The 23596-nt window shown below is 38.1% G+C and overlaps 1 protein-coding gene across 1 annotated transcript in view; it reads right to left on the reverse strand.

Annotated features, from left to right (window-relative positions):
• The window catches only part of TRIM24 (tripartite motif containing 24), a 60449-nt gene that overhangs the window by 26920 nt on the left and 9933 nt on the right, over positions 1–23596 (reverse strand). Inside the window, 6 exon segments of the mRNA XM_040544980.1 lie at positions 66–114; positions 117–181; positions 1441–1573; positions 3915–3988; positions 3990–4057; positions 9175–9293. Coding sequence (XP_040400914.1) covers positions 66–114; positions 117–181; positions 1441–1573; positions 3915–3988; positions 3990–4057; positions 9175–9293 — 508 coding nt within the window.

A 23596-nucleotide genomic window follows, 5' to 3' on the forward strand; every position in this document is an offset into this window, starting at 1 on the left:
CAATAAATTAGAGTATATAGTAAAGTTGCCCTCTGTCAGTTTTAACCTCAAAATCCAATACATACCTGTTTTGAATCTGCTTCCCTGTATATTTTATATATTTAGTCTTCTCATCAATTTGGTGATGAGTGTCTCAATGATCACTTTCTGGTTCTGAAAAGCTTCTTCTATAAACTGGTACCTATAGTAAACAACTAGTGAGTTTTTGCATGCAAAAGGTGTCATATGCTAAGAAGCGGAGTAGCAAAACGACTTTGTTACATGAAGAAAGATGTTGTCAAGTCCAACATCTGTCATCCTGAAACTCCATGCCAGCAACAGCAAGCCTATTTATTTATAGTGTATTTCCTTTAACTTTAATTTTACCTTTTGAGAATTATGACTTTCATAAATATGAAGGCATACTGTATGACCTTGTCCCAATTTTACTGAAAGAAAAATTAATGATGTGCTGTAGACATTATTCTAAATGAAAGAGCACGTAAGCTATTATTTCGTACAAGATAAGAATGTAGAAACAGAGCAAAGAAGAGAGCGCTGAGTCAGTAGAAGTCAGCAACACTAAATCAAGGAACTGAAATCATCAACAATTTGTGGAAAAGAAGAGGTGGCATATTCTGAAAGGGGTATAAATCCTAAGAGAAGGACAATTTAAAAGGAAGACTGCAACTCAGCAAGATCAACATTTAGGCTGTTCCAAGAAGCAACAGTGGCCAACATGCCTCTACCTACTGATGTCCACCTGGCTAGGCAAGCAAGTTCATTGGGTGGTTGCATCAGGAATGGTGAGCATATTAATGTTTAACTTATGAGTACATCTGTCCCAGGCTATTACTGTATGCATTAGCCAGAAAATAATTGTCCTGTAGTTATAAGATATAATCTTGCTTTTCATCTTCAATGGTCATTAGGAAATGACGAAAGAACAGCAACCCAAAGATTTAAGTGTTATAAATAGTGTTCTCAAAGTACAGGATAGCCAAACTTCAAGTTTACTTTTCCCTTTAAAGGGCTCTTCACTGAAGAAATGCCCATTTGCTCCCTTCTGAACTTGTTGGGTAATGTTCTGTTATATAACCATCTTGTTGAAGGACAAATGGAGAAATTACACATAAGCATACAGTTATATAAAACAGCCCCTGTGCTTTCTAAAGACTCTCTGAAGAGCTGCATAGCAACAAATTCTATCCAAATAAATCAACAGTAAAGAAGTGTCTTGTTCTTAAATCACCAGATTAAAACTGAAAGAATTAGGCTTAACTATAAACTATCACACACTTGTCAGGCACATTCTTTTTGAGACAATCTCTGTTTATTTCCCTTCTGACCCGATAATTTTGTTTTTTTCACACAACTGTACTGCATATGGCTAGAGCTACAATCAACTTCAAGTTATCTTCATACAAGCAATCTGCATAAAGCTATACTTTGTTTTGATACCTGTGCTCTTTGTGTTCTAATAACTGGCAGTCTCGGCAGGTCAACTTGTCACAGGTTTCGCAATATAATTTCAACTGCTCCTTTTTGTGGTAAGGGCAAAACACAGGTCGTTGACTGGTCACACCAACTGCCTCTGTTGAACAAAGCAAGATATTAGTCTAGTCTCTTGAAATTGTTAAAGATTTCCATTCTCATGTTTTTCCTTACCATAATCCTCAAATATATGTTAAAAGCACGTATCAGGCCACCTAATCAAGAATACAACAGCTGTAAGTTCAAACTATACCTTCTCACTCTTGATCAAGCATGAAGCTAACACCCTTTATCATGGAAAACGTTTAGACCCTGTTTTACCACAACTTACTATGCCCTCACAAAAAAATATTTACAACAGGAATAGCCATTGCAATTGCAAGAGACGTCCCTCAACTAGCAAGATCCCTTCACAAGATCACAGAATGGCTGAGGTTGGAAGGGACCTCTGAAGATCATCTAGTCCAACCCCGTGCCGAGCAGAATCACCTACAGCACGTTGTGTTCCCTTGAAAAGGAACAAGGAGATGGCTGACCTAATTTGTTGCTGTCTTCTTTCTCAGCAAAATGGGTGAAAGGGAGTTTGAGGATATCAAAGATACAGGCATTCAAAAGAACAAAGAAAAAAATACAATAGATAGTAACCAGAAGTTACTAATGTCCCTTCAGGAGACAATTCTAAATGGTTCAGAAATTTCAGTTCTCAAAGCAAATACAAAGAGCATAGGGAAACATCACCCTATGGTAAAAAAAATTGTTCTTTATGCAATGTAACCAAAAAAGCCTGATCTCTTATGAGTTGGGTCAGACACTGAGTTCATAAGGATTATATGGCTTGTAGTGAAAACTGGCATCACACTGCAGCCCTTCCTTCGCTGCAGATCAAGAAGTTCTCTCTTCTGTACCCATTCATTTACATTCATTAATAAAACCCATGGAGTTATTTTCAGATTTGTACTCCATCAAAGTTCTTTGAAACTGACCAGTAGACTCAGAGAAGGACTGAATACACAGAAAGCACTCCTGTCAGTGTTTCCTCAGCAAATTATGTTCAAAATAAGTTATACACCTCTTTTGCCCTCTCTGTGTACATTTGACACTCACTTTTGATTAACCACATCTGAAAGTGGGATAAAGAATATAACACCCATCTACAAAGAATCATACCATACTGGAAACAACCCTTGGAGAAACAGACTACAGAAATGATAACTCACATCATATAAAATTCACAGGACTAGATGCTGTGTAATGAAAAATAAATATATGTATTTATTTATAATATATAATTTATAAGATATATATTTACAAGATAAATCATACTCGTCCAGTGGTCTTATTAGAACTGGTAGGTCATTTGGCAGCATCTTGTTACAGTTATAAAAGTTCTATAATGTCACTTAGAGACAAGACAAAATGGGCATAAACTGAAACAAAAGAGGTTCTCAGCAAAAGCACAGACTTTTTCAACATGAGAAGAATCAGGCATTCACCATAAGAACACTGAAGATTTCTCAAAGGCTGTACACTGCATCCATCCATGTTGATTTTCAAGGCCCAAATGGATAAACCCTGAGCAACCTGAACTCTCACAGCTGACTGCTTTAGGCAGGAGGTTGGACTAGATGACTTCCTCCTAAGGACCCCTCCAATCTGAATTATCGTAGATTCTACTTGGAAAACCTCAATTCATAACATATCTCTACTTTAATTTGTAAAGCAAAACATTTTAAACTTAAAATATACTTAGCTAAAATGTAAATTCTGGCATGCTTTATTGCTAACAAAATGTCTTTATTATCTGTGCCAAACAAATATAATTTATTAGTGCTCCTTTTGCTGTGGTATACTAGTTACATGAACTTATTGTTAGACTTCTAGAAAATCTAGAGGAGACAAACATATAAAGAAGTATTTTCTTTAGTTGATCTGTAAAGTCTAGACAATTTTCAACCATTCATGAAATATCAAATTCCTATGTGCCGTTATGGGTTTAAAACACTTCAACATAAAAATCATAACCAAATGTTAATCTGTAGGGTTTCTCACCACTATGCAGCATATCTGATAGAAAAAAATGTTAGAAAAAATGGTATCATACTCCCAGCCATTACAAAGTCTTTCTTTTCAGTAGCTACACTCTAATGCATCGAATTCTTTAAAAAATAATAATTAAAAAAACTCTTCTTTTTGCTGGATCATTTCAGAGATTCACTTAGCAAAGAAACACCAGAATCATTTCAAACAGTTGCAGCCTTCAGGATAGAATTGAAGTGACTGGGAGGCAGAAAGCTATCAAAATGCATCTGTCCTCTTATATTCACGAGGATTAAGGAATAGAATTTTTGAAATTTATCATTTTAAAAAGAAAAGTGTTGATTTAATTCAGTTTTCTAATGCAGACACACATCTTTTGGGAAATTATAAATCAAGTGTGCTACCTGGAGATACTTCCTCTTTCTGTACAGTATGATCCTTTGTGAATTTAACCCTCTGGTGAGCTCTGATACAGGTTGCACAACCATTCCACACATTCCACGCAAAAACCATTAGCTTCTGCATTATCTTCACAGCTTGTACAGACCTGACATGAAGAAAAAAGGTAGCTATTAAAATATACATGGAATACACATACAAGCTATTGTTCATATATCTTCAGTGCACTTTTATAGTTCTCCTAAAATAGTGAAATGAGAACAGAAAACTGCCTGAGGTACAGGAACACTATAAATAACGAAATAAGCGTAATTGAATGTGACTTCTTGATAAAATGGTCATTTTGTCAGTGTTGCTCTAAAACATTTACCTGCCATGATAAAAATCCAACCATTACTTTCTACCTAACACTGCACACTTGTGTGACGTGTGATGTTTACCACACAGAAATATTTCACAAGAGCATATTGTAAAGACAGTACACAATCAGCACTGCTCTGAATTTAGAAGACTCTCAGATAATATTAGTGTTCAGGAAATAATACAGTATTAAAAGAAGGGTTCTTCTCAAGAATCTCTGCATCACCATTTAAAGACAGCATTCCAGTTAAGCTTATCAGTAAAGCTACCCTTGAATAGATTTTCAAACAATGCATAACAGTTTTCAGCTGTGGCCTTGGACTAAACCCAAAAGATCTAGGAAAAGGTAATTAAGGAAAAAACACCTGATAGCAGACCAAAACGTCTCTGTGCACAGTCAATATATCCATAAGAAAGATATCCTACGGATCCACCATTTGAACAACAGGTTAAAAATTATGAATGATGGCCAACACTTTACATGTTCATAATATTATTTAATTTTTAAGTCCTCCTTTACAATATGCCTGTAGTCATATCTTTAAGGGCTTTCTGGTGGTAACAATAATGAACATGCTTATGCAGATACTTGTAGGCAACTACCATCCATTTCTATCAATGTTTAGCACTCTGCAAACAAAGGCTTCAACGTCTCTGAAGATCACTACATCCTGCAGATCCCACCAACAGAATTATGCTAGAGGAGCAATGGGGACAACTTTATATATTAGTTTAGTCTTCAGGTGGATTAAAAAAACAGTCCACCTTCTGCACCCCCACAAGATAAATATAGCTTAAAGCAGAAGCAACTATTTATATCCTATGCAGATAGCTAACATATACTTAGAACTATGTCCCAGTTTGCAACTTCAAAAAAACAAGGAATATTAGCACAAAAGAGGTGAACTGACTTGCCTTAGGCCACATAGCAAGTTACTGACAGGACTGGAATTTGAACATATGAGTTCCAGATCCCCAGCGCTGTGCTTATTCTTCTGGATCATGTTGCCTCTCAAAGCAAATATCTTCTGAGAAATGAAGTTACAACGCAAGGGTTGTAGACCCCTCTTGTTGTCATTTGGAGTTTGAGGCAGTTCATTTTCATTAAAGGTGACCTGCAAAGGAAAAAAAATTGGGCTTGTGCCCCTTTTTCTGTTTCTTTACAAAAAGGAGGCCTGAAAATTTTATTTTAAAACCTTTTTTTAGAAAAAGTTTTTCCCATCATTGCTTTGAAAATAAAAAATTTAGACCTATCTAAACCAGGGGTGTAGGGAAAAATATCGAAGTCAGGATATATAAAAAAAAAAAGTTACAAAAATGGAAGTAAAACAGTTAAAGGAAGTGAATGAAAGAGTAAGTAAAATTTTCAACTTCCTGGTTAAGTTGTAATTTCAGTAACATTTTGGAAAAAAAGTATTCATGCAGCAGTGCTGAATCCTTAAGAAAAAACATTTAGAACAAGCATGTATCACTTAGGTATTAATTCAATATTATATTTCTCTGACAGCAAATCCCATGAATGAAATTCTCACCCTTCTTTTTCACTTGTCTCCTCCTTAAGTGCACTAATGCAACCTTTTGCAAGACTGTGGTGTAAAACCTGATTCATTACATCATTGTAGCCCAACGATCAGTTACATCAGCACTACTTATTGTGTAGAGAACCACTGCAAGACAAGAAGTTTTTAATAACTTGTTGCCAGAGAAGTATTATCATGCTATGCCCCTCGATTGCCCAGAGTTGTTTTTGCAAATTTAGAGAGTAAGAGCTTGGACTTTTTTTTTCCACTAGAAAAAACTGTGAAAACATAATAAGCAAATAAACAATAAAAAAAAAATCTTTCAGGCATTTTTAAAGTCAAAGAAGCAAAACAAAAACAAAATGGTGGAAAACCAAACAGTATTAAAAAAAGAAAAAAAGAAATGTACTACATCCTTTCCAGGTCACCTTTAGCAAACTTAGGCAGATAAATTTGATATGTCAGGCCGTTTATGTGATCTCAAAGGATTTCAGGAATTAATCATTCTTTCTAGATTCCAAGATCTTTGCCTATGCTCTTTTTTCTATATGAATTGTTTTCCAAGTGGTTTGACCTGCTATAGTTAGAAACAGATGAAGACTGATTCAATAACCAATAATCACGTGCTGTGAAATGAACTGAAACTCCTTCTTTTATGGTCCAAAAATATACATATTACAACTTTATACTCGTCAAATCCACCAAGTGGAAGAGAGACACATTTCTAAAGTTCTTCACAGACATCATAACTCATGCTGCTATGCATTCCAGGTAGAAAACTTAGATTTGCTTCTACCCACTTCTAATTTAAAATAACCCTTTTCAGATACAGGTTAGACTTTCCTAGAACTCCTGGTTATTAGAAAAAAAAACATGTAGTTAAAGTACATGGAAGTATAATTACTGAAAATATTTGCTATACTTTTACAAAACCTAAAACTTATTTCACTTTTTTTTTTTTTTTTGACTCATACAAGCACTCCTTTAGTGATTTCAAAGAAAACTCTCCCTAGCTAACCTGTAAGTCTTCATTCTGGTTAGACAGATTTATTTTTAATTGAGTTTTCCTTCTAATTATGTCTAATTCAGTTACTAATTTTAGTATTTATAACCCTGGGAAATGTTCATTCAGCCTTCATTCAATTTCAATGAAAGCTAAAATTATTCAGCATGTTGCAGGTAGGTCACTATTTTTTTTTCTGTTATAAAGCTTGTTATTTAGTTAAAGACAGATTGGCATGCAGGAGTTGAGGTAACAGAGCTGTCGTCCTAGCCACTACTCATCTAACTCGCTATAATTTGAATATCAAAGAAATTAAATAACCAAAGGTTTCTGAGTTTCAAAAGAATAGAGGAAAGCAGACCATAGGAACATTCAGTGAACTAATATTCCAAGTATTAATTACTACAGTATAAATTAGAGGCAATAGCAACCTCTATTAGATCCAAAAAAACATCGTTGCCAAAAGTGATGTAGCTATTTCTTGGCACACACAAAATCAGCACAGACAGCACCTTCTTTTGGGGACTTTCTCACCATATGTAACCCTAAATAAAAACCATACATATCCTGACATCTAAAATGCATGAACCCTAAGCAACATATACTACATTCCCTAAAATCCCATCAACAGCTGTCTCTCTTTTAAGTGCATCACAGCCATGTTGTGACTCTTCCTCAGTCAATTATCCACTTAGACCAGTGGCTTTCAAAGATGTTTTCACCACAGCTACAGCTTTAAGATATGCAGCATACTAGTTCTTTAGAAGAATACGTGGTGGCTGTTTGGCACCATACAAGTTCCTGAATTATCCTGACAGCACTGAGGTTGCTGGATACTCCATCAAAAAAAGCTTTTGATACCCCATGGCCCACAGAAGTATATCCATTTTTCATGATTACGCTCAACTTCAAAAAATATAAAGGACCCTTCTTGAACTTTCTATTCCTTATCCAAGACACAAAGGTCTCAATTAATGGGGGGGAAGTGAGGAGAACAACACTATTCATTATTTTGCCACTAAAAACAGGTAGAACAATTTTACTTCTATCACTACTCCCCAGAGAAGTATCTTACATAGCCTGTTATATAACTAAGCTAGAGGTTATGGCGTAAGCCCCAGATTCAAAAAAAAAAAAAAATCAGGACTAACTCTGCATAACAAAGTTATTTATCTTGCTTTCTTCCTAACTGAAGTCACTAAGAAGTTAACACGATCAAATTTTCAGTGCAACAAGGGCTATTAATTTTCTTCAGTCTTACTGGTAGAGTATCAGAAGACTTTAAATCTCACAGTCATCTCTGAAAACACTGCTCTTTCCACACTGAAACCAAAATGAAAAAAAAAAAAACCTTCAAACTATCCTACATTAAGAGAACATAGACATATTGCTCATACTTCCAGAGACTCCCAATTAAATTTCAGTTTCAGCTAAGTTTCTCAGAAATAGAGTTGAAACTGAATAGAGTTGAAAAATGCCTTATAAACTGAAGATGGTTAAATGGTTTTTGGAGACATAAGTCCTCTTTCTTGGAGATGATAAAATGTATGCCTTTAATGACCAGTGACCTAGTACCACAAACCTGACTGGGTATTTTCATCTGTTCTTAAGACACATACCCATTCATACAGGTAAGCACAGATTTCAGCTAAGCTGCGAAACAAGCAGACTACACAATAGAGGATCTCTAAGAAGCCATCCCCAAAACAACTAGATCAAGAGCCAATGATACATTTCCCTTGGAAAGGAAAATGAAATACATTTTCTAAATACAAGTTCTTAAAGGCCACAACGCAAGTGTTAGGGGATTAGCTTAAAATGCACACCACATTGATGTAGTAACCTTTTGTATTGTTATTACAAAGAATGCAGCAACATATGAAGAACCTGAATCATCTGCAAGAAGTTCCTGGAGTTTAATAAAAAGTTTATGAGTAAAGAGATCTTACTAGCTAAAAATGAGACATACTACTTATCGCTGCGTTTTGTTGAGATAAGAAAAATAAAGTTGATTTTACTAGAAGATTCTAGTTCACATGGGGATTTCTTGACACAGTGTCCTTCGGGTCTCTGCATCAAAGACTGATGGAAGTGTCCTGTTCGAAGTCTAGAAATTCCCATTCTAATACCTATTTCTTACACGTAGCTTCCATTATCACAATGCAATTTTATACTAATAGTTAAAAATAGTTTAGAATTAGAACCTTCTTCTTAACACATACTTTATTTTAATCGATTTTCTAGAGTAGCTACTCCATGTGATGACTAAGTACTTCAAATCTTTTTCTGCATACGAACAGCAAAAAGGCCATGCAGCAAGAAGCCAAGGACATGTATACACATCCAAAAAGTGTTAACTTGATTACACGCTAATGCACTTACCTGATTTGATTTTTCTACTGTGCTACTGGGAACCTCTGTGGTATCCTTCACAAAAAAGTTATCTATGATGTGTCTCTCTGCACATTCCTGACCACAAATTGGACAGCGGATAACACCAACTGGGGGAGGAAAAAAATATCTGATTATGTTTGCATAACATAAGATTTATCAAACAACTTCAAAGACAGCTTGTAAGGATAAATACTTTGAAAGTCAGTAGTAATACTTTTCTGTCAATAACATCTGAGTAAAAAGAAGCTAATTCTCATTCATCACTGAAGGAACATTTTACCTGTTATTCCCTAATGATATAGTCTTTTAACCAAGGTCAAGCATCTGTGTTTCATTCCTACATACAGTTTGCTTTAATCTTTTAGAAAATTAATTCATTTTCTTCTAAAGGGAATGTATTCCCATTGACAGTTTGTTGTTACAGAATGGATTAAAGTAAACATTCATTAATGTGAAGTATTCATTAGTGACAGCGAGCAGTTTTACACACACCAGCAGTGTGACATGACTGTCTTCCAGCTATGTAATGAGAAAAACTGAAACGCAGTACATTTGAAGTTAAGGGAAAAAATATAGAGGAGAAACAGACCTGTATTAACATAATGACTACCTTCATAAAAAGCAAGGAGAAGCAAGAGAGAGACAGGAGTAAGTGAGCAAGGTTCTCTCCCTCCTCTCTTCTTCAAGACAAATTGAGGAACCACTCTAAGAGCTGACAAACCAATAACTAAAAGGATTAAACAATTAACGGTTTTCCCTTAAGAGGAAAAAAAAGGACAGTCACGTTCAGAACCTGAGGCCCAACAGTGAGTAAACTACATTGACGAAGAGAAGATCTGCAGAAACACTGTTTACAAAAGACACCTTTCCTAGATGCCAAGACAACAGAATGTCTTATTAGCACCAGGACACGTTTATTTTCTAAGAAAATTTCTTAAATGCTGGTATTAACATCTTGCTTTAAGAAAATTATCTTCTCATCACTGTCATTGCAACCAAAAGGAAAAGAATGGAAACTAAGGCTGAAATAATCACTTCCTCACAAGAGGAGCGGAGGGGCAGGCGCTGAGCTCTGCTCTCTGGGGACAGCGACAGGACCGGATGGAACGGCATGGAGCTGGGACAGGGGAGGGTCAGGCTGGGCGTCAGGGAAAGGTTCTGCACCCAGAGGGTGGTCGGGCACTGGAGTGAACTTCTTGAACTGATGGAGTTCAGGGACTTGGACAACACTCTCAGACATATGGGCTGTTTTCTGGGTGGTCCTGCGTGGAACCAGGAGTTGGACTCTATGATCCTTGTGGGTCCCTTCCCAACTCAGGATATTCTGTGATGACTTAGGATGTGGGAATCATCATGGAAAGCCTACACCTGCCATTTTAAGAGAAGCATGATTTTAGGACCTTAACAATGGTTGGAGGCACTGTTTAATCAATGAAATGAAATGAAATAAAATGAAATAAAATAAAATAACACCAATATATAACTCAGCAGTTGCACATTTAATTAAATTGGCATTGGGCTTAATTTTGTTCCTGTTTCACTTTTACAGTAAAATGCGGAAGTACAGAAACAAACGTTTCACTTTCTGAAGAAGAATTTAATTCCCATGTTTCACACAAGATTTAGATAACTTTTTCAACAGTGTTACTGTAATAACACGTCAGATATAATGGGTCAGCTCACTATAAAGGGGTGCTCTAGAAGACCACTAGTTTTACTTGATTAGCTCTTCATTCCTGAAATTTAGCCAGCAGCTTTCTACTTATGTACAAGGCATTTCATTTTCATCTGAAAGGCTACGATTGTAAGGCTGTTTTTATTATAATTGCCATTTTGCCAGTCTGTTTCAACACATATCAATGCAGTTTTCTTTGATATACATATTCTATACTTGTGCTAAAACTTTTGCAACTTTTTCAATACCATCATCATGAAGGATAATCAAGAAATCCAATTATGGTAGGCCAGGTAGTTAATAGAACTTCAAATGCTGAATTTCTCCTTTTATTAAGCAAATCAATTTACCATAGGCAAGAGTGAACAAATCTCGTAACACAATACACAAGCTACATACTTGCTGAACAAGACTTTAAAAAAACAAACAAAAAAAAACAACATTGTTACAGTGCCTATTACAAACCACCCTCTGTTCCCCCATTGCTCATTCCTGACCCCGACACAGCATAGGACTCTTGGCAAGTGACTGAGGGTCTGTGCACGTGTTTGGGAGCAGGGTAGAGAGAGAATCAGACTGGCAAACTGATTTAGCCATGGGTATATTTCTCCTGTTCTCCCAAGCTTCACCTTCAACCTCCCGATTTGCTACACTGACCAAACACTAACTACTCCTTATTCTAAAGCAACACGAGAAGCAGCTCAAGTATGGAAAAGTGCCAGTACTACAGTTGAAGATTAAATACGGAACCTTCAAAACAGATCAGCTTGAACTGAAAATGTGAGAGCAGGGGAGCAGAGAAGACAGGGGACAAGTTATAAAATGTGCTAACTACCTGAGTTAGAACCAACACCAGAGCACTTAGTTAACTCTGTTGTACAGTATGAATAACAACAGTGGTCCTTTTCTGGCACACAGAGACGCCTGCTATGCACTTTAGCACCGATACCGAATATTTCATTCGCATTTACACTGATTGAATATTGCCAACTGTAAGTTCAAGAGATTGCGTAGAAATACAAGACCACGATGGTAGAAAGAGATGAGGAAAGCGGCTCACACCTGTCAAAGTCCTCTTGAAAAGTTTTTCTAGAGTTCCTTATGCTGTCTAGCCCATCAGCTGGTAGTTTCTCTGTGATAACATATTTAAAGGGTTAAAAAAAAAAAAAAAAGCACTGCGCACCAGCTGTAAAGGGGAGGGAGAAAAATCGTGAGAAACAACCCTGCAGACATCAAGGTCAGTGCAAGGTCAGTGGAAGGAAGGGGTGGAGGACACGCTCCAGGCACCAGAGCAAAGATTTCTCTGTAGCCTGTGGAGAAGACCATGGTGAAGCAGGTTGTTCCCCTGCAGCCCTGAGAGGACCACGCTGGAGGAGAGGTCCACCCTGCAGCTCATGGAGGACCCCACGCTGCAGCTGGTGGACATGCCCTGAGGGAAGCTGCAGCACACTGGAGCAGGCCCCTGGCCAGAACTGCAGCCCAAAGAGGACCCACAACAGAGCAGCCCATTCCTGAAGGACTGCACCCTGTGGGAAGAACAGGAGCAGATCATGGAGAACTGCATCCTGTGAGAGGGATCCCACACTCAAGCAGGGGAAAGTGTGAGGTGGAAGGAGTGACAGAGAAGAACTGCCCACAAGCCCGAAGCCCCAGGACAGGCCTGAGAGGTGGGCCTGTGTGAACCTTGTGAAATTCAACAGGGCCAAGTGCAAGGCCCTGCACCTGGGTCAGGGCAATCCCAAACATCAGTACAGACTGGGGGATGAATGGACTGAGAGCAGCCCTGCAGAACAGGACTTGGCAATTTTGGTGGATTAAAAACTGGACACAAGACAGCAACGTGCACTTGCAGTGCAGAAAGCCAACTGTATTCTGGGCTGCATCAAAAGAAGTGTGACCAGCAGGTCAAGGGAGATGATTTTCTCCCTCCACTCCACTCATGAGACGCAGAAAAAGATGGAGAACTTTTTACAAAGTCGTCATGATAAGGCAAGGGGTAACAGTTTTAAACTAAGAAAGGGTAGATTTAGCTTAGACATTAGGAAGAAATTCTTTACTCATAGGGTGGTGAGGCACTGGAACAGGTTGCCCAGAGAAGCTCTTGGTGCCCCATCCCTGGAAGTGCTCATGACCAAGTTGGATGAGGGTTTGGGCAACCCCATGGCATGGGGGTTGGAACTAGTTGATCTTTAAAGGTCCTTTCCAACCCAATCCATTCTGTGATTCTATTCTATGATAAAATATTTTGCATGTACAGCAATGATCTGATGAAGGAGTTGGATGCATGCTTTGAAACCCCTTTTTCTCATCCAGTTTTCATGTATGAAGGCTTAACTCACAGAACGGACAGGTATCTGCTTCTAAATCTGATGGCAGCAACAAAACAGGACACTGCACGCATGAACGATTATTGTTCTCCCCAGCCTACTAAGAGACTTGATAGAAGAGTTTCACTTCTTTTGCTGTATAAAGCCGTAACTCACAAACAGTACTAAGCCAGATGGCTGAAGCAAACATAGGAGTGCACATCCAAGCCTTTTGCTAACAATCCAACAGGTGTTGTAGCAAGCAATTAACTCTAACTTTTTCGAACAACCTAAAGGACAATGATATTTTCCACAGATTCTCTCATTTGTATTTTATCAGTTACAATAACACACAGGAAGAAGAAATGCAACAGAAAGACAGGTTTATACAGTCCCAGCATTTTCTTACTACATTCCATGTATGTAGTTGCTCTTAATGTTCATCGGTATACCATTTTCCCATAAGCATTTAATTACATTTTAAACTGTTCCTTAAGCACACATAGAATGCCACTCCTAAATTAACCTCTGTTTCCTCCACCAAGTCCCTCTGCAAGATACTCTCCTAGTGTTACACTGAATCTTCTTTTCTTTTTTTTTTGCTTAGCACTATGGTTTGGAAGTAATCATGCAATAGATTTCTAATCACGCTTTATTTTATTGCAGACACTTGCTTCCTGAATTGTGCCACCATTTATTTCAGTGCTTTCAGGGCTGGGAACCGTAGCTATTATACTATGTTCTGTTCAAGTAGATTCAGATTCTGAGTAGTAGGATATTAAAAGCCACTCAGTTGATTTCCATATATAAATTGGTAAGAAAAATAATTCTGTTGAAACTATAGGAGAAGCATACTATGCCATAAAAATAGGAACTACTTTACTGTTTTAAAGGAAAGAAAAAATCCTCAAATTATTTTGCTACCCTCTCCCCCCCCCCCCCCCCCCCCAAAAGGAATAAAGGCAAAAGAGAACAAAATCTGGAAAGTTGCAGCACAGTATATTATTAACTCACACACTATGGAAAAATATGAACTTTCACTAATCCAAAAATTATTTCTGTAACTGATAATTACTACACTAAGTACATATTCTGCAGGTACATTACCAAGTCAGCCAAAACCCTGTATTTCCATAGAAGAAAAAAAAACCACACAGTATCTTTAAATAAACATTGCCAGAGCAGTTGTAATGCAGCAGCATCAGAAACAGTATCAGAATTGACTTGGCGTTTTGGCTAATGCTGTTCATGTTAAGTGCACTCCTTGATGGTGCAACTCTACTGTTTATCATGATTAAATCTGGATTAGGGGGAAAATCTCTTTAATTCCACATAAAGTTCTGATGCTCAATTCATTCTTGACCCAATCTAACGAGCTTTGAGATATTTGTGAGTGAACTGTACAATATAGTCAGGAGGCTTCCAAAAGCAAATTATTTTTAGTAAGCAGCAAAGTAATTCCCCTTCCTGAAGATACTCTGAAGACTTGCTAAGATAGCTACTTGCTAGAAATAAGAAGTTGATACTTGGTATAGTTACTGTCATTTCCTTTCCTAATGCCTGGTGTTGCACCATACTCTAGAGGAAGAGGGAACCTCTGAGAACTAGATCTAGTATTAGAAGAGGAAATGTGCCGAGGTCTAACTACCTTTCTTACTACTCCTTGAGGTGCATGGAGGTGGGGAATTACACATGGGTGACATCACATTTTCCTAACATCATCTCAAGTAGCATCACCCTCCATCACTTATCTACCTCCAGCAGTTTAAAGAGAACAAACACCAGAGAGGACCCATGCAGAGGTGACCCCAATGCAATAGAGCAGCTACAGGACTAGTTAGCCTGTGACTTTCAGACAGGATCATTCTATTTTTGACTGGACTTTCCCCTCCCTCATTACCTCTTTGTTTCAAACCCTATGTTTCTCTCCCAACCTCACGTCCAGCTTCAGTCAGTTTGCAACAGATTTGCCACCCTTTCTTCCAGTCTAGAATACTATCTCCTACCAAACCTCATGTCACAGAAGATCACAGAATCACAGAATTTTCTCTAGTGGTAACAAGAAATCTGTTCTTTGGTTCTAACTGCTATCTGTATAATTCACATCAAATGCAATCCATTGCTTCCATCCCTTTAGTGCCCATTACAGAGCATCAAATACAGGGGGAAACAGAAGCAAGAAAAACCCACAGGATTCATCTGTAAAGCAACTGGAAATTTCAGTGTATTTGGGCCTGAAGCAGTGTGAAGTTTAGTGGACATGACCAAGAAAACAAGTATAAATGTTTGAGGAGTAGAGAGTGCACTAGAAAACCATGTACGGCTAAAAATAGTTAAGGTTCCTATGTAGTCTTAGCACTTAATGAACCTTCAAAAAGGATAGCACTGCAAGGAATAAGATAATATGCATTAGAATACCTTTCACAATCCCATTTTACACAGGCTATAGCTTTCAGATTTCAGAAACCCAATAAGAACTGCATAGCTTGCTTTCCTTTAATAACCAGCTATCACGCAAGTATCTTCAGTCAAAGATATAAAGCAAACCAAAGAAATTCACTGTCTATCAAAAAGGAAGGAAGGCTTGAAACTGATTCTCCTCGCCTCTGTACAATGTCGTAAACAAGGGGAAATCCTAAAGCGAGGTAGTCAGTCCATTGAGCTTTGAGAGTAACTATTTTCAGCGTGTCAATTTGTTTGTGTCTATGAAACTAGTGCACGGGTATTTTAAAAGTATACTTCCACGTTTATTCTTGCTTAGAGGAATGAAGTCCTCAAGTGTCAAGGTTTATTTTTTATCAAAATAAGTTTTTGATAGTAATTTTTTTCTGTAAGTTTTTTTTGTTTGTTTGTTTTTTAAACAGAACAAGCATTTGCAGAGTGCTCAGACAAGCAGGTGGAAGCATTTTACTTAACTTGGGAGAAGTCCCATTATGATTTTCATGAGGATGGTAAAGCAGCATTAAGTGATCAGACCCTACATTTTCCATCTACTCCTCTGTACCAGGAAGAGTTCATGCAGTTCTACAGTGAGCTGGATCAAGAGAACACGGCTCTTGAGGTAGAAGAGCCAAAGGGAAGACATGGCCACCCCTTTTTAGCGGTTGCATCCACATATATAAAATGAAGCAACCACAGAACCTTGGATTCAGACTGTGCTTGAACCAGGCCTGGACACCACATCGCTAACAAAAGTAACAATGCTGGCTCTGCTGCCCCTTCATTTCCACCCCACGCCAACCTCTCTTGTGTCATTAGCAAGATTTATGCTGCCATGTGGTGAAAGGGATTGGGGAATGCAACGTGGATTGATCGGTGGGTGTCGAGAGGGAGAGTTAGTTTCCAGTGCAACAGTTCTCACTTGCTGCTGACTCCCAGTGCTGTATGACTCTTCAAGGAATGCTAGCCTACATTTTAGACGTGGAAGGGAAACCACAGAACATTCTTGCACTTCTTCACAAGCCATGCACTGCATCCAGAGTAAAGCCATCTCAAGCCACTCAGCAGAATGGATCTGAGGCATACATTGTATTATTTCCAACTCAGTTCTCAATTTCCTGGGAGTACATTACAGACTACTGAAGCATTCTGAGACAATAGGAGGAGACAGGTCTGGTCTGACCCAGTTTCAGCTCGTTTATATCTTCACTGTAATGAACAGGTTCCAGAGCCAATTTAGTAAAGGCATGGGATAATCATCTGTAGATCCAGAACAGTATTTCTGTTTGCAGATGCAAAGTGTTTGCTAAAAGAGGTCTTAACAGTTCCCTTTATTCAGCATAGATCAGTCAAAAAAAAAGTTTTGTGAAAAGGAGTTCTCTTTATTAAATAGAGCACTTGGAAGCAGCTGGTAACTAACCTTGCCTAAAATGACACAGTCATTACAGAATAAATTAATTAGGCTTGCATAAGGCAATTTTCCCTCAGTTTTTACAGAATTTTTGTTTGAAATTTTAACTATAGAGATTTCAGAACAGAAAATACTAATAGTGAGTCACATGCAGTTAAGATTTTATTTTTTTTTTTCAAATGTGCAGGCTAGTTAACATTAAGAGAAGGTATTTTAGAGACTCAAGACGGTGCCAGCTAGAAGATTTATAGCACAGCTACACAGAAAATTAGGGCATTTCAATTATGACCTACGGAATGTTTTATCCTCTCACTGTGTAGATACACACCATTAATATTTGCAAGGTTTTTCATTAAAAATGCATGGGATTGAGGGTAAACTGGATATATTTACACAGGTCATGTTTTTCTGTTAAAAACAAACATTTAAAAAACTTAATTCGAGAGATGGTACCATGTGCAGTAAAGTCTGAATCGATTTTAAAAATAATTACTGCTTTCCTCTCGTTTCTCATTAAGCCAATACGGGTGCTGCAAAATTGGCAACTTCTTCAAACCAGTTTGTTCCAGAAAAAGCTGCTCCTGTCTAGTTCTGACAGCCTGCTGCTGCTACTGGAAGGGAGATAGGTTAAACCAACCAGCAAGCACATCTCCAGGGGAAACCAGCACTTACTGCCAAACCATAAACATTTATACCAACCACAAATCAAGCAGATAAGTTTATTAAAATCCAAATGCTTTATTTACCACCCTCTAAAAGGTAAATAGGTAAAAAAAAAAAGACAGACTACTGTATTTAATCCCCCCTCTGGAAGAGTGTTACAGGCCAGTTTTTATGCTGCAGTGCATTGACTTTCTTGGAAAGCACTGCAGAGCTGAATTAAAATATTTCAGCTGCTCTGTGAAATGGTTCATTGTTTTTGCCGTACGTGCCCAATCTTCAAACGTTTCAGATACCACATACTAGACTTCATCAAACTGTAAATTTTATGAGGGCTGATGACCACTTCTTAATACCTTCGTAAATTCTGAATGGAGAGTTTACACCCACATCCACGGCTGTCCAATGTATTGCCTCCAACAATATAGTAAGAAGTGCCATAATGGTAACAAAGGGAAATACTGCTATTGTGGGACAGACAATATTTAAATACAAGATTACGAATAAAAAACACCTCATTGCCTTGCAACGGACATGCTTAAATGATGATGCAGAAGCTGTGAACAATTATGCCAATTTTCATTGCTGACTGTGGCAAGCATTTCTTTCATCAAAATTAAAATACATTCTTTCAAGTACTGACATTGACAAGTATTTCCAACTTACATTTAGGAGATATAAAATGAATTTCAGTATACAATATGAAGTAATATGCAAGGATTTTTACGATTCAGTGACATTCTTCCATTGTTTTCTCTGAGCAGCACAGCAACTTGAAAATATAAATACTAACGTTTTGAAAGAGGCTTTGATACTGTCCACGTATATACATTCTACTGAAATACCATTTTGCAGACACACTAGGTTCCCTTCAGTGCTCAAGTCCATTGTATCCATGTGCTTCTTGAACAAGGAAATTGAAACCTTTCTCCCCAAAGAGCAGAGTGCTAGGATGATGTTATTACTACTTAAAAAAAAAAAAAAAAGAGCGTCGGGGTAAAAAATTTGTTTTGCCAGAAACTCTGGTAAGGAAATAGATCCCACATTGGAGTTGTGAGCATGACACTGCTAGCAGTCATTTGCTTTTACACAGAAATTTCATAGTCTGATCTTTACCTTTTAGATGTCTCATCTACTACTGACTGATGGTTCAGTAGCTGCACTACAATGCATCTATTATCAGAAATAACAGTTATAAAAAAGTATACAAACAGATGATCATTTGGGCAGCTGAAGCCAGTCATGATCCTAAAAAAATGAAAGCCCTTTTGGAAGACACTCACTGAAGGTATTGGTTCTTTTTAACTCTTTGTTGAAAAGATGAAGTCTATACTCCAACATGCGAACCTTTTCATTGTTTCTCCCAGTTCCTCCATTTAGCCCCCAAACCGAACTACTGTTTTAAAAAATACCATAATATTCCCATCAACTCTGAGCAGATGTGAAGGTAAAAAAAAAAGTCTAAAAAGTAACTTTGAAGAATCTGGACCATATTAAGGGATCCAAGTTGGAAGCAGTACTGGGAACAATAGGTAAACAGCCTTTAGTCGGAGTATTTCATGAGAAATGTCATCCAAAACAGGAACACTAATACAATTCAAGGTCTTTGGCAAACCTGTCTTACTTCCTCCTCTCTTCTTTGAGTACTCAGATGCACCCTTGCAATCCTTTCTTTCACGAGTCTTTTCCCATTCTCGATATGATCACCACTGAAGAATGGGAAACTACCTATCAGGACTTGGGAGACCAGCTTCTTTGGCCCCCATTTTCAGGCCGCTAGCCTTCCAGGAGCAGCGATTCAGGTGCCTGAATGTACCTAATTTGAGGAGGATATCCTGCCTGGCTTCCAGCTACTATTCCAGAAGGAAATAGGTCTCCTGTGGATTGTGTAGTACGTATGCTGGTCCTTTTTTTGAATATCACCAACCCTAGAAATTCAAAAGTGGCAGAAGTTAGTCTAGTTTGGATGGCTGAACCTCACCCCCCATCTACCCTGTATCACATACCTTTGCTATTACAGCTTCTGCAACTGATTTCAAATTACCAGTGCAAAACACTACTGAGAGGCACATGGAAGATCTCTTATGTGTTATCTGAACCAACTGCAGTTGGTTCCAAACAAACTTGGTTAAAGTCACAAGTTTCAATATGCAGAGCCATCTACTTAATTGCAGTGCTTGCTGCATCCATCTGTATTCTGCTACATTGACATTTGTTTTGAAGTTCTCCCCAAGGACAAAGTTTCAGAAGTCATCAACACCTCTCCCTTGTACGTCCTTCAGAGCAACTCAAAACAGATTACAACGATGTAACAAATATAATGGAAGACTTCCATCAACTTCATCCAGAAATTGCACAAACAGGGAACAGATGCTCAGGAGTACATAGGAATAGTACGCTAATTTAGAATAATAGGTTCTGGATTTTAGATTTCTAGATTTTCTGCTAATTAGCGTCTCTTCAGTGACATGAAGAAGCACATTTACTATGCAAGAAGCACATTTACTATGTACAATGCCTGGAATGTAGATCCCTAACAGTGAGAAAGAAGGATTTAATATGTACGTATCAATAAATTCTGAGTACTCATAAAGGTACGCTTTTAATCTGTGCTGAACTTAGTGCTATTACATAAGAAGTGCTTTCATTATTAACCTAGTAATCTTTTAAGGATTTCTAGGGATTTCTAAATTATTATTATTTTTTTTAATCAAGCTGGCTGTTCAAAGGGACAGACATGATGAAAGGCACAACCAGTATCAGGGTGGGAATTTTCATTGGATAATTATTCTTAAAAAAAAGATACTTTACTTCCTGTCATTTCCATCAGACAGGTCTAAGTGCTCTCTAGGACATTACTATTGGAACAAAAAACTAAAAATTGAAACCATTTAATTCATTAGAGCAAAACAACCTCAAGATTCCCTAATCCAGTCTGACTACTTCCCATATTCAAAAGCTGTATCACACTAAAGCTTAAATGTCACGTGCAGAATTCTTGCATCTATGAAAAATCAACTCTTAATAGCAGCACAGAAAAAAAAATACTCATTTACTATACCAGAGCAACTCCATAAAGTTAAACTTTACACTTGAAAGAGGTCTAGAGCTCTTCTGCAGTGTTGTCAAGATTTTAATACATTGGGTGGGATTCATCTTAGTGTTGATTTACACAAAGTTCCCTTCAGAGTCAATGTAGACCTAGGTAATACAGGCCATGAGTTACCTTATCCTAAAAGCAGATGTCTACAAATGGCCAGATGAATTGTACCTTAAAAACATTCCCTTATTTTGCATAACCATAAGTACACTAATTCTGCCATCCACTACTGGGCATCCAGTTGGATAGCAGGAATCCCTCCAATAGTTTAAGAAACAGTAACTAGAGAGGAAAATATCATGCAAGTTACAAACATTGCATATTCGGGCATAAAAATACAGGAACAAAAAGCCAACTCTCTTCAAGCTAACTTCTCTATGTGCTTAGTACCCCACAGCACTGTTGCAAGGGTTCAAAAAGCAAGGTGACCAGCCTTTCCAGTTCCCTCATAACTTTAAGACTATGAAGCTGGAGCAATATATGCAACACAAGGTCCATGTGGACTACACAGCCTCCAAGAACCAGTATAAATTGCGATGAAGCCTTGTTCCTTCTACTCTGACAACGCGTCGATATGAAAATTTCTAAATGGAACTAATAAAAAGTACCTCTTCTAGGTCAAAGAGATACTCTGATCAATTAAGAACAGTGACTTCAAGTAGGGGCCCAACAGCTCTCAGGATACAGCAGGGTACAGAGGCAGGGATACTACTTGTGATCCTATTTCATATCTCCTGGGGTTCTCTCTCGCTGTAGTCTGCAGAACAGAACTGAAGCACCAACTAGACACTGTGTTTAGTGTTCACTAAAGAAATCTAGTCTTCCTATGGGTTTCCCCCGCTTTCCAAATAAAAAGAAAAAAGAGAAGAGCTCCTTCAAAGGGTTTTTTTCCAATGGGACACTCCCTGTACTTAGAATGCAGCTTAGGGGAAATGAATCTTCTACTATAACTGGTCTTCACAAATACCATTTATCTGTCCTTTAGAATTACCTCATCTATTTCCACCTTCCTATGAGACACTGCCTGATAGGACTGATCACATATTAATTTAGATAATAAAGTTCTAGAAACATGACACAACATGACACTGCCTTCAAAAACAGTTTGGGAATGATATACTACTACTCCATTTTTAAGGAATACTCATAAGAGTTCCACCATGGCATTGTGATCCTTAACCTACTTGGCAGGTATAATGACAAATGAACAAAAAAACTTTCCAAGGTAGAGCAACAGCTATTATGCTATAGATTTGAAGCCAGACATCCTACAGCACCTATACCTTACTGCTCAATAATTTAAGTCAGTGGAAAAGCAGCCAAAGAAAACCTTATTAAATCTGACCTCATCCCAATGGAACTGGGAGCAGGAAAGAGAAAAATAGACAATAAATGCAATCGGGCTGGAACACAATACAATAATAGCATTGCTAAATGGACTTTAAAAGGATGCAGGATTAGCATTTAGCTTCTTAAAGAATCCAGAGTACATTCAGCTCTTGTACAAAGGGTGGAATGGAGGGAAGAAGACAGTAAGTTCAAGCCATTTGGGATGCCCAAATATAAGGTCATCTCCACATTGCCAAAACAATTGCTAGAATTATTACTTTGAGAAGAGATCTTTGACCCTGTTCGGAGTGTAAGCAACAGTGATGATAACCTAGGCAACATGAGCTACCGGAAGCTATGACTTTGGGTCTAAGTTGTATCTGGCCCTACTTACAAGGCTATGGCTAAGAAGAAAAAGGCAACAGAGGCAGTTTCCCAATGTGCGGCTGAATCAGCTCAGTTCATCAGGATACACAATGTTACTGATTGTGACAGTTCCAACAGTATATACAACAGACTCGTTTATTGAATGGTGAAAGCAATTCTTGCAGGTCATTCTTATGCTACAGATAAGAGTTAAGACATAAAATTCCCTATTCCTAGGTGTTTTTTTTTTTTTTTTTTTTTTTTTTTTTGTCTAATCTTCACTGCTAGAAGATGTGGGAAGACAACATACCCTTCCATACTCTTCTGAAGACAATTCCACAACACTGGGCTCCTTGTTTCCTATGAAACAGAGTAACCACTCTGTGTAACAACTTGGACTGTAACATTTGAAGAACTGGCTCCTAGCATCTCTAGACTCACATTCAGGCAGAATATGGGGGGGAACCTGCACCTGTGTTTATCACAGGAATGAATATCTATATTTTGAGGTAACACTTTGTTGTGGTTTAGCCCGGCCGGCAGTCAAACACCACACAGCCGTTCGCTCACCCTCCCCCCTCCCTCTCCGGGATGGGGGAGAGAAACGGGAAAGTGAAGCCTGTGAGTTGAGATAAAGACAGTTTATTAAGACAGGGAAAAGAATAACAATAATAATAATAATAATAGTATTAATAGTAATAATGTGTATGAAATAAGTGATGCACAATGCAATTGCTCACCACCCGTTGACCGATGCCCAGCCTATCCCCGAGCAGCCGGCCCCCCCACCCCGGCTAGCCACCCCTATATATTGTTCAGCATGACGTCAGATGGTATGGAATACCCCTTTGGCCAGTTTGGGTCAGCTGTCCTGGGTCTGTCCCCTCCCAGCTTCTGCTGCATCCCTAGCCTGCTCGCTAGCAGGACAGAGAGAGGCTGAAAAGTCCTTGGCTTGGTGTAAGCACTGCTCTACAACAATTAAAACATCAGCATGTTATCAGCGCTCTTCTCATTCTAATCCAAAACATAGCACCCTGCCAGCTACTAGGAGGAAAATTAACTCTGTCCTAACTGAAACCAGGACACACTTACTCAGGCAAGATCTAAAGCATGAGCTCTGAGTT

The sequence above is a fragment of the Cygnus olor genome, chromosome 1, assembly GCF_009769625.2.
Source record: "Cygnus olor isolate bCygOlo1 chromosome 1, bCygOlo1.pri.v2, whole genome shotgun sequence".
Taxonomy (NCBI): domain Eukaryota; kingdom Metazoa; phylum Chordata; class Aves; order Anseriformes; family Anatidae; genus Cygnus; species Cygnus olor.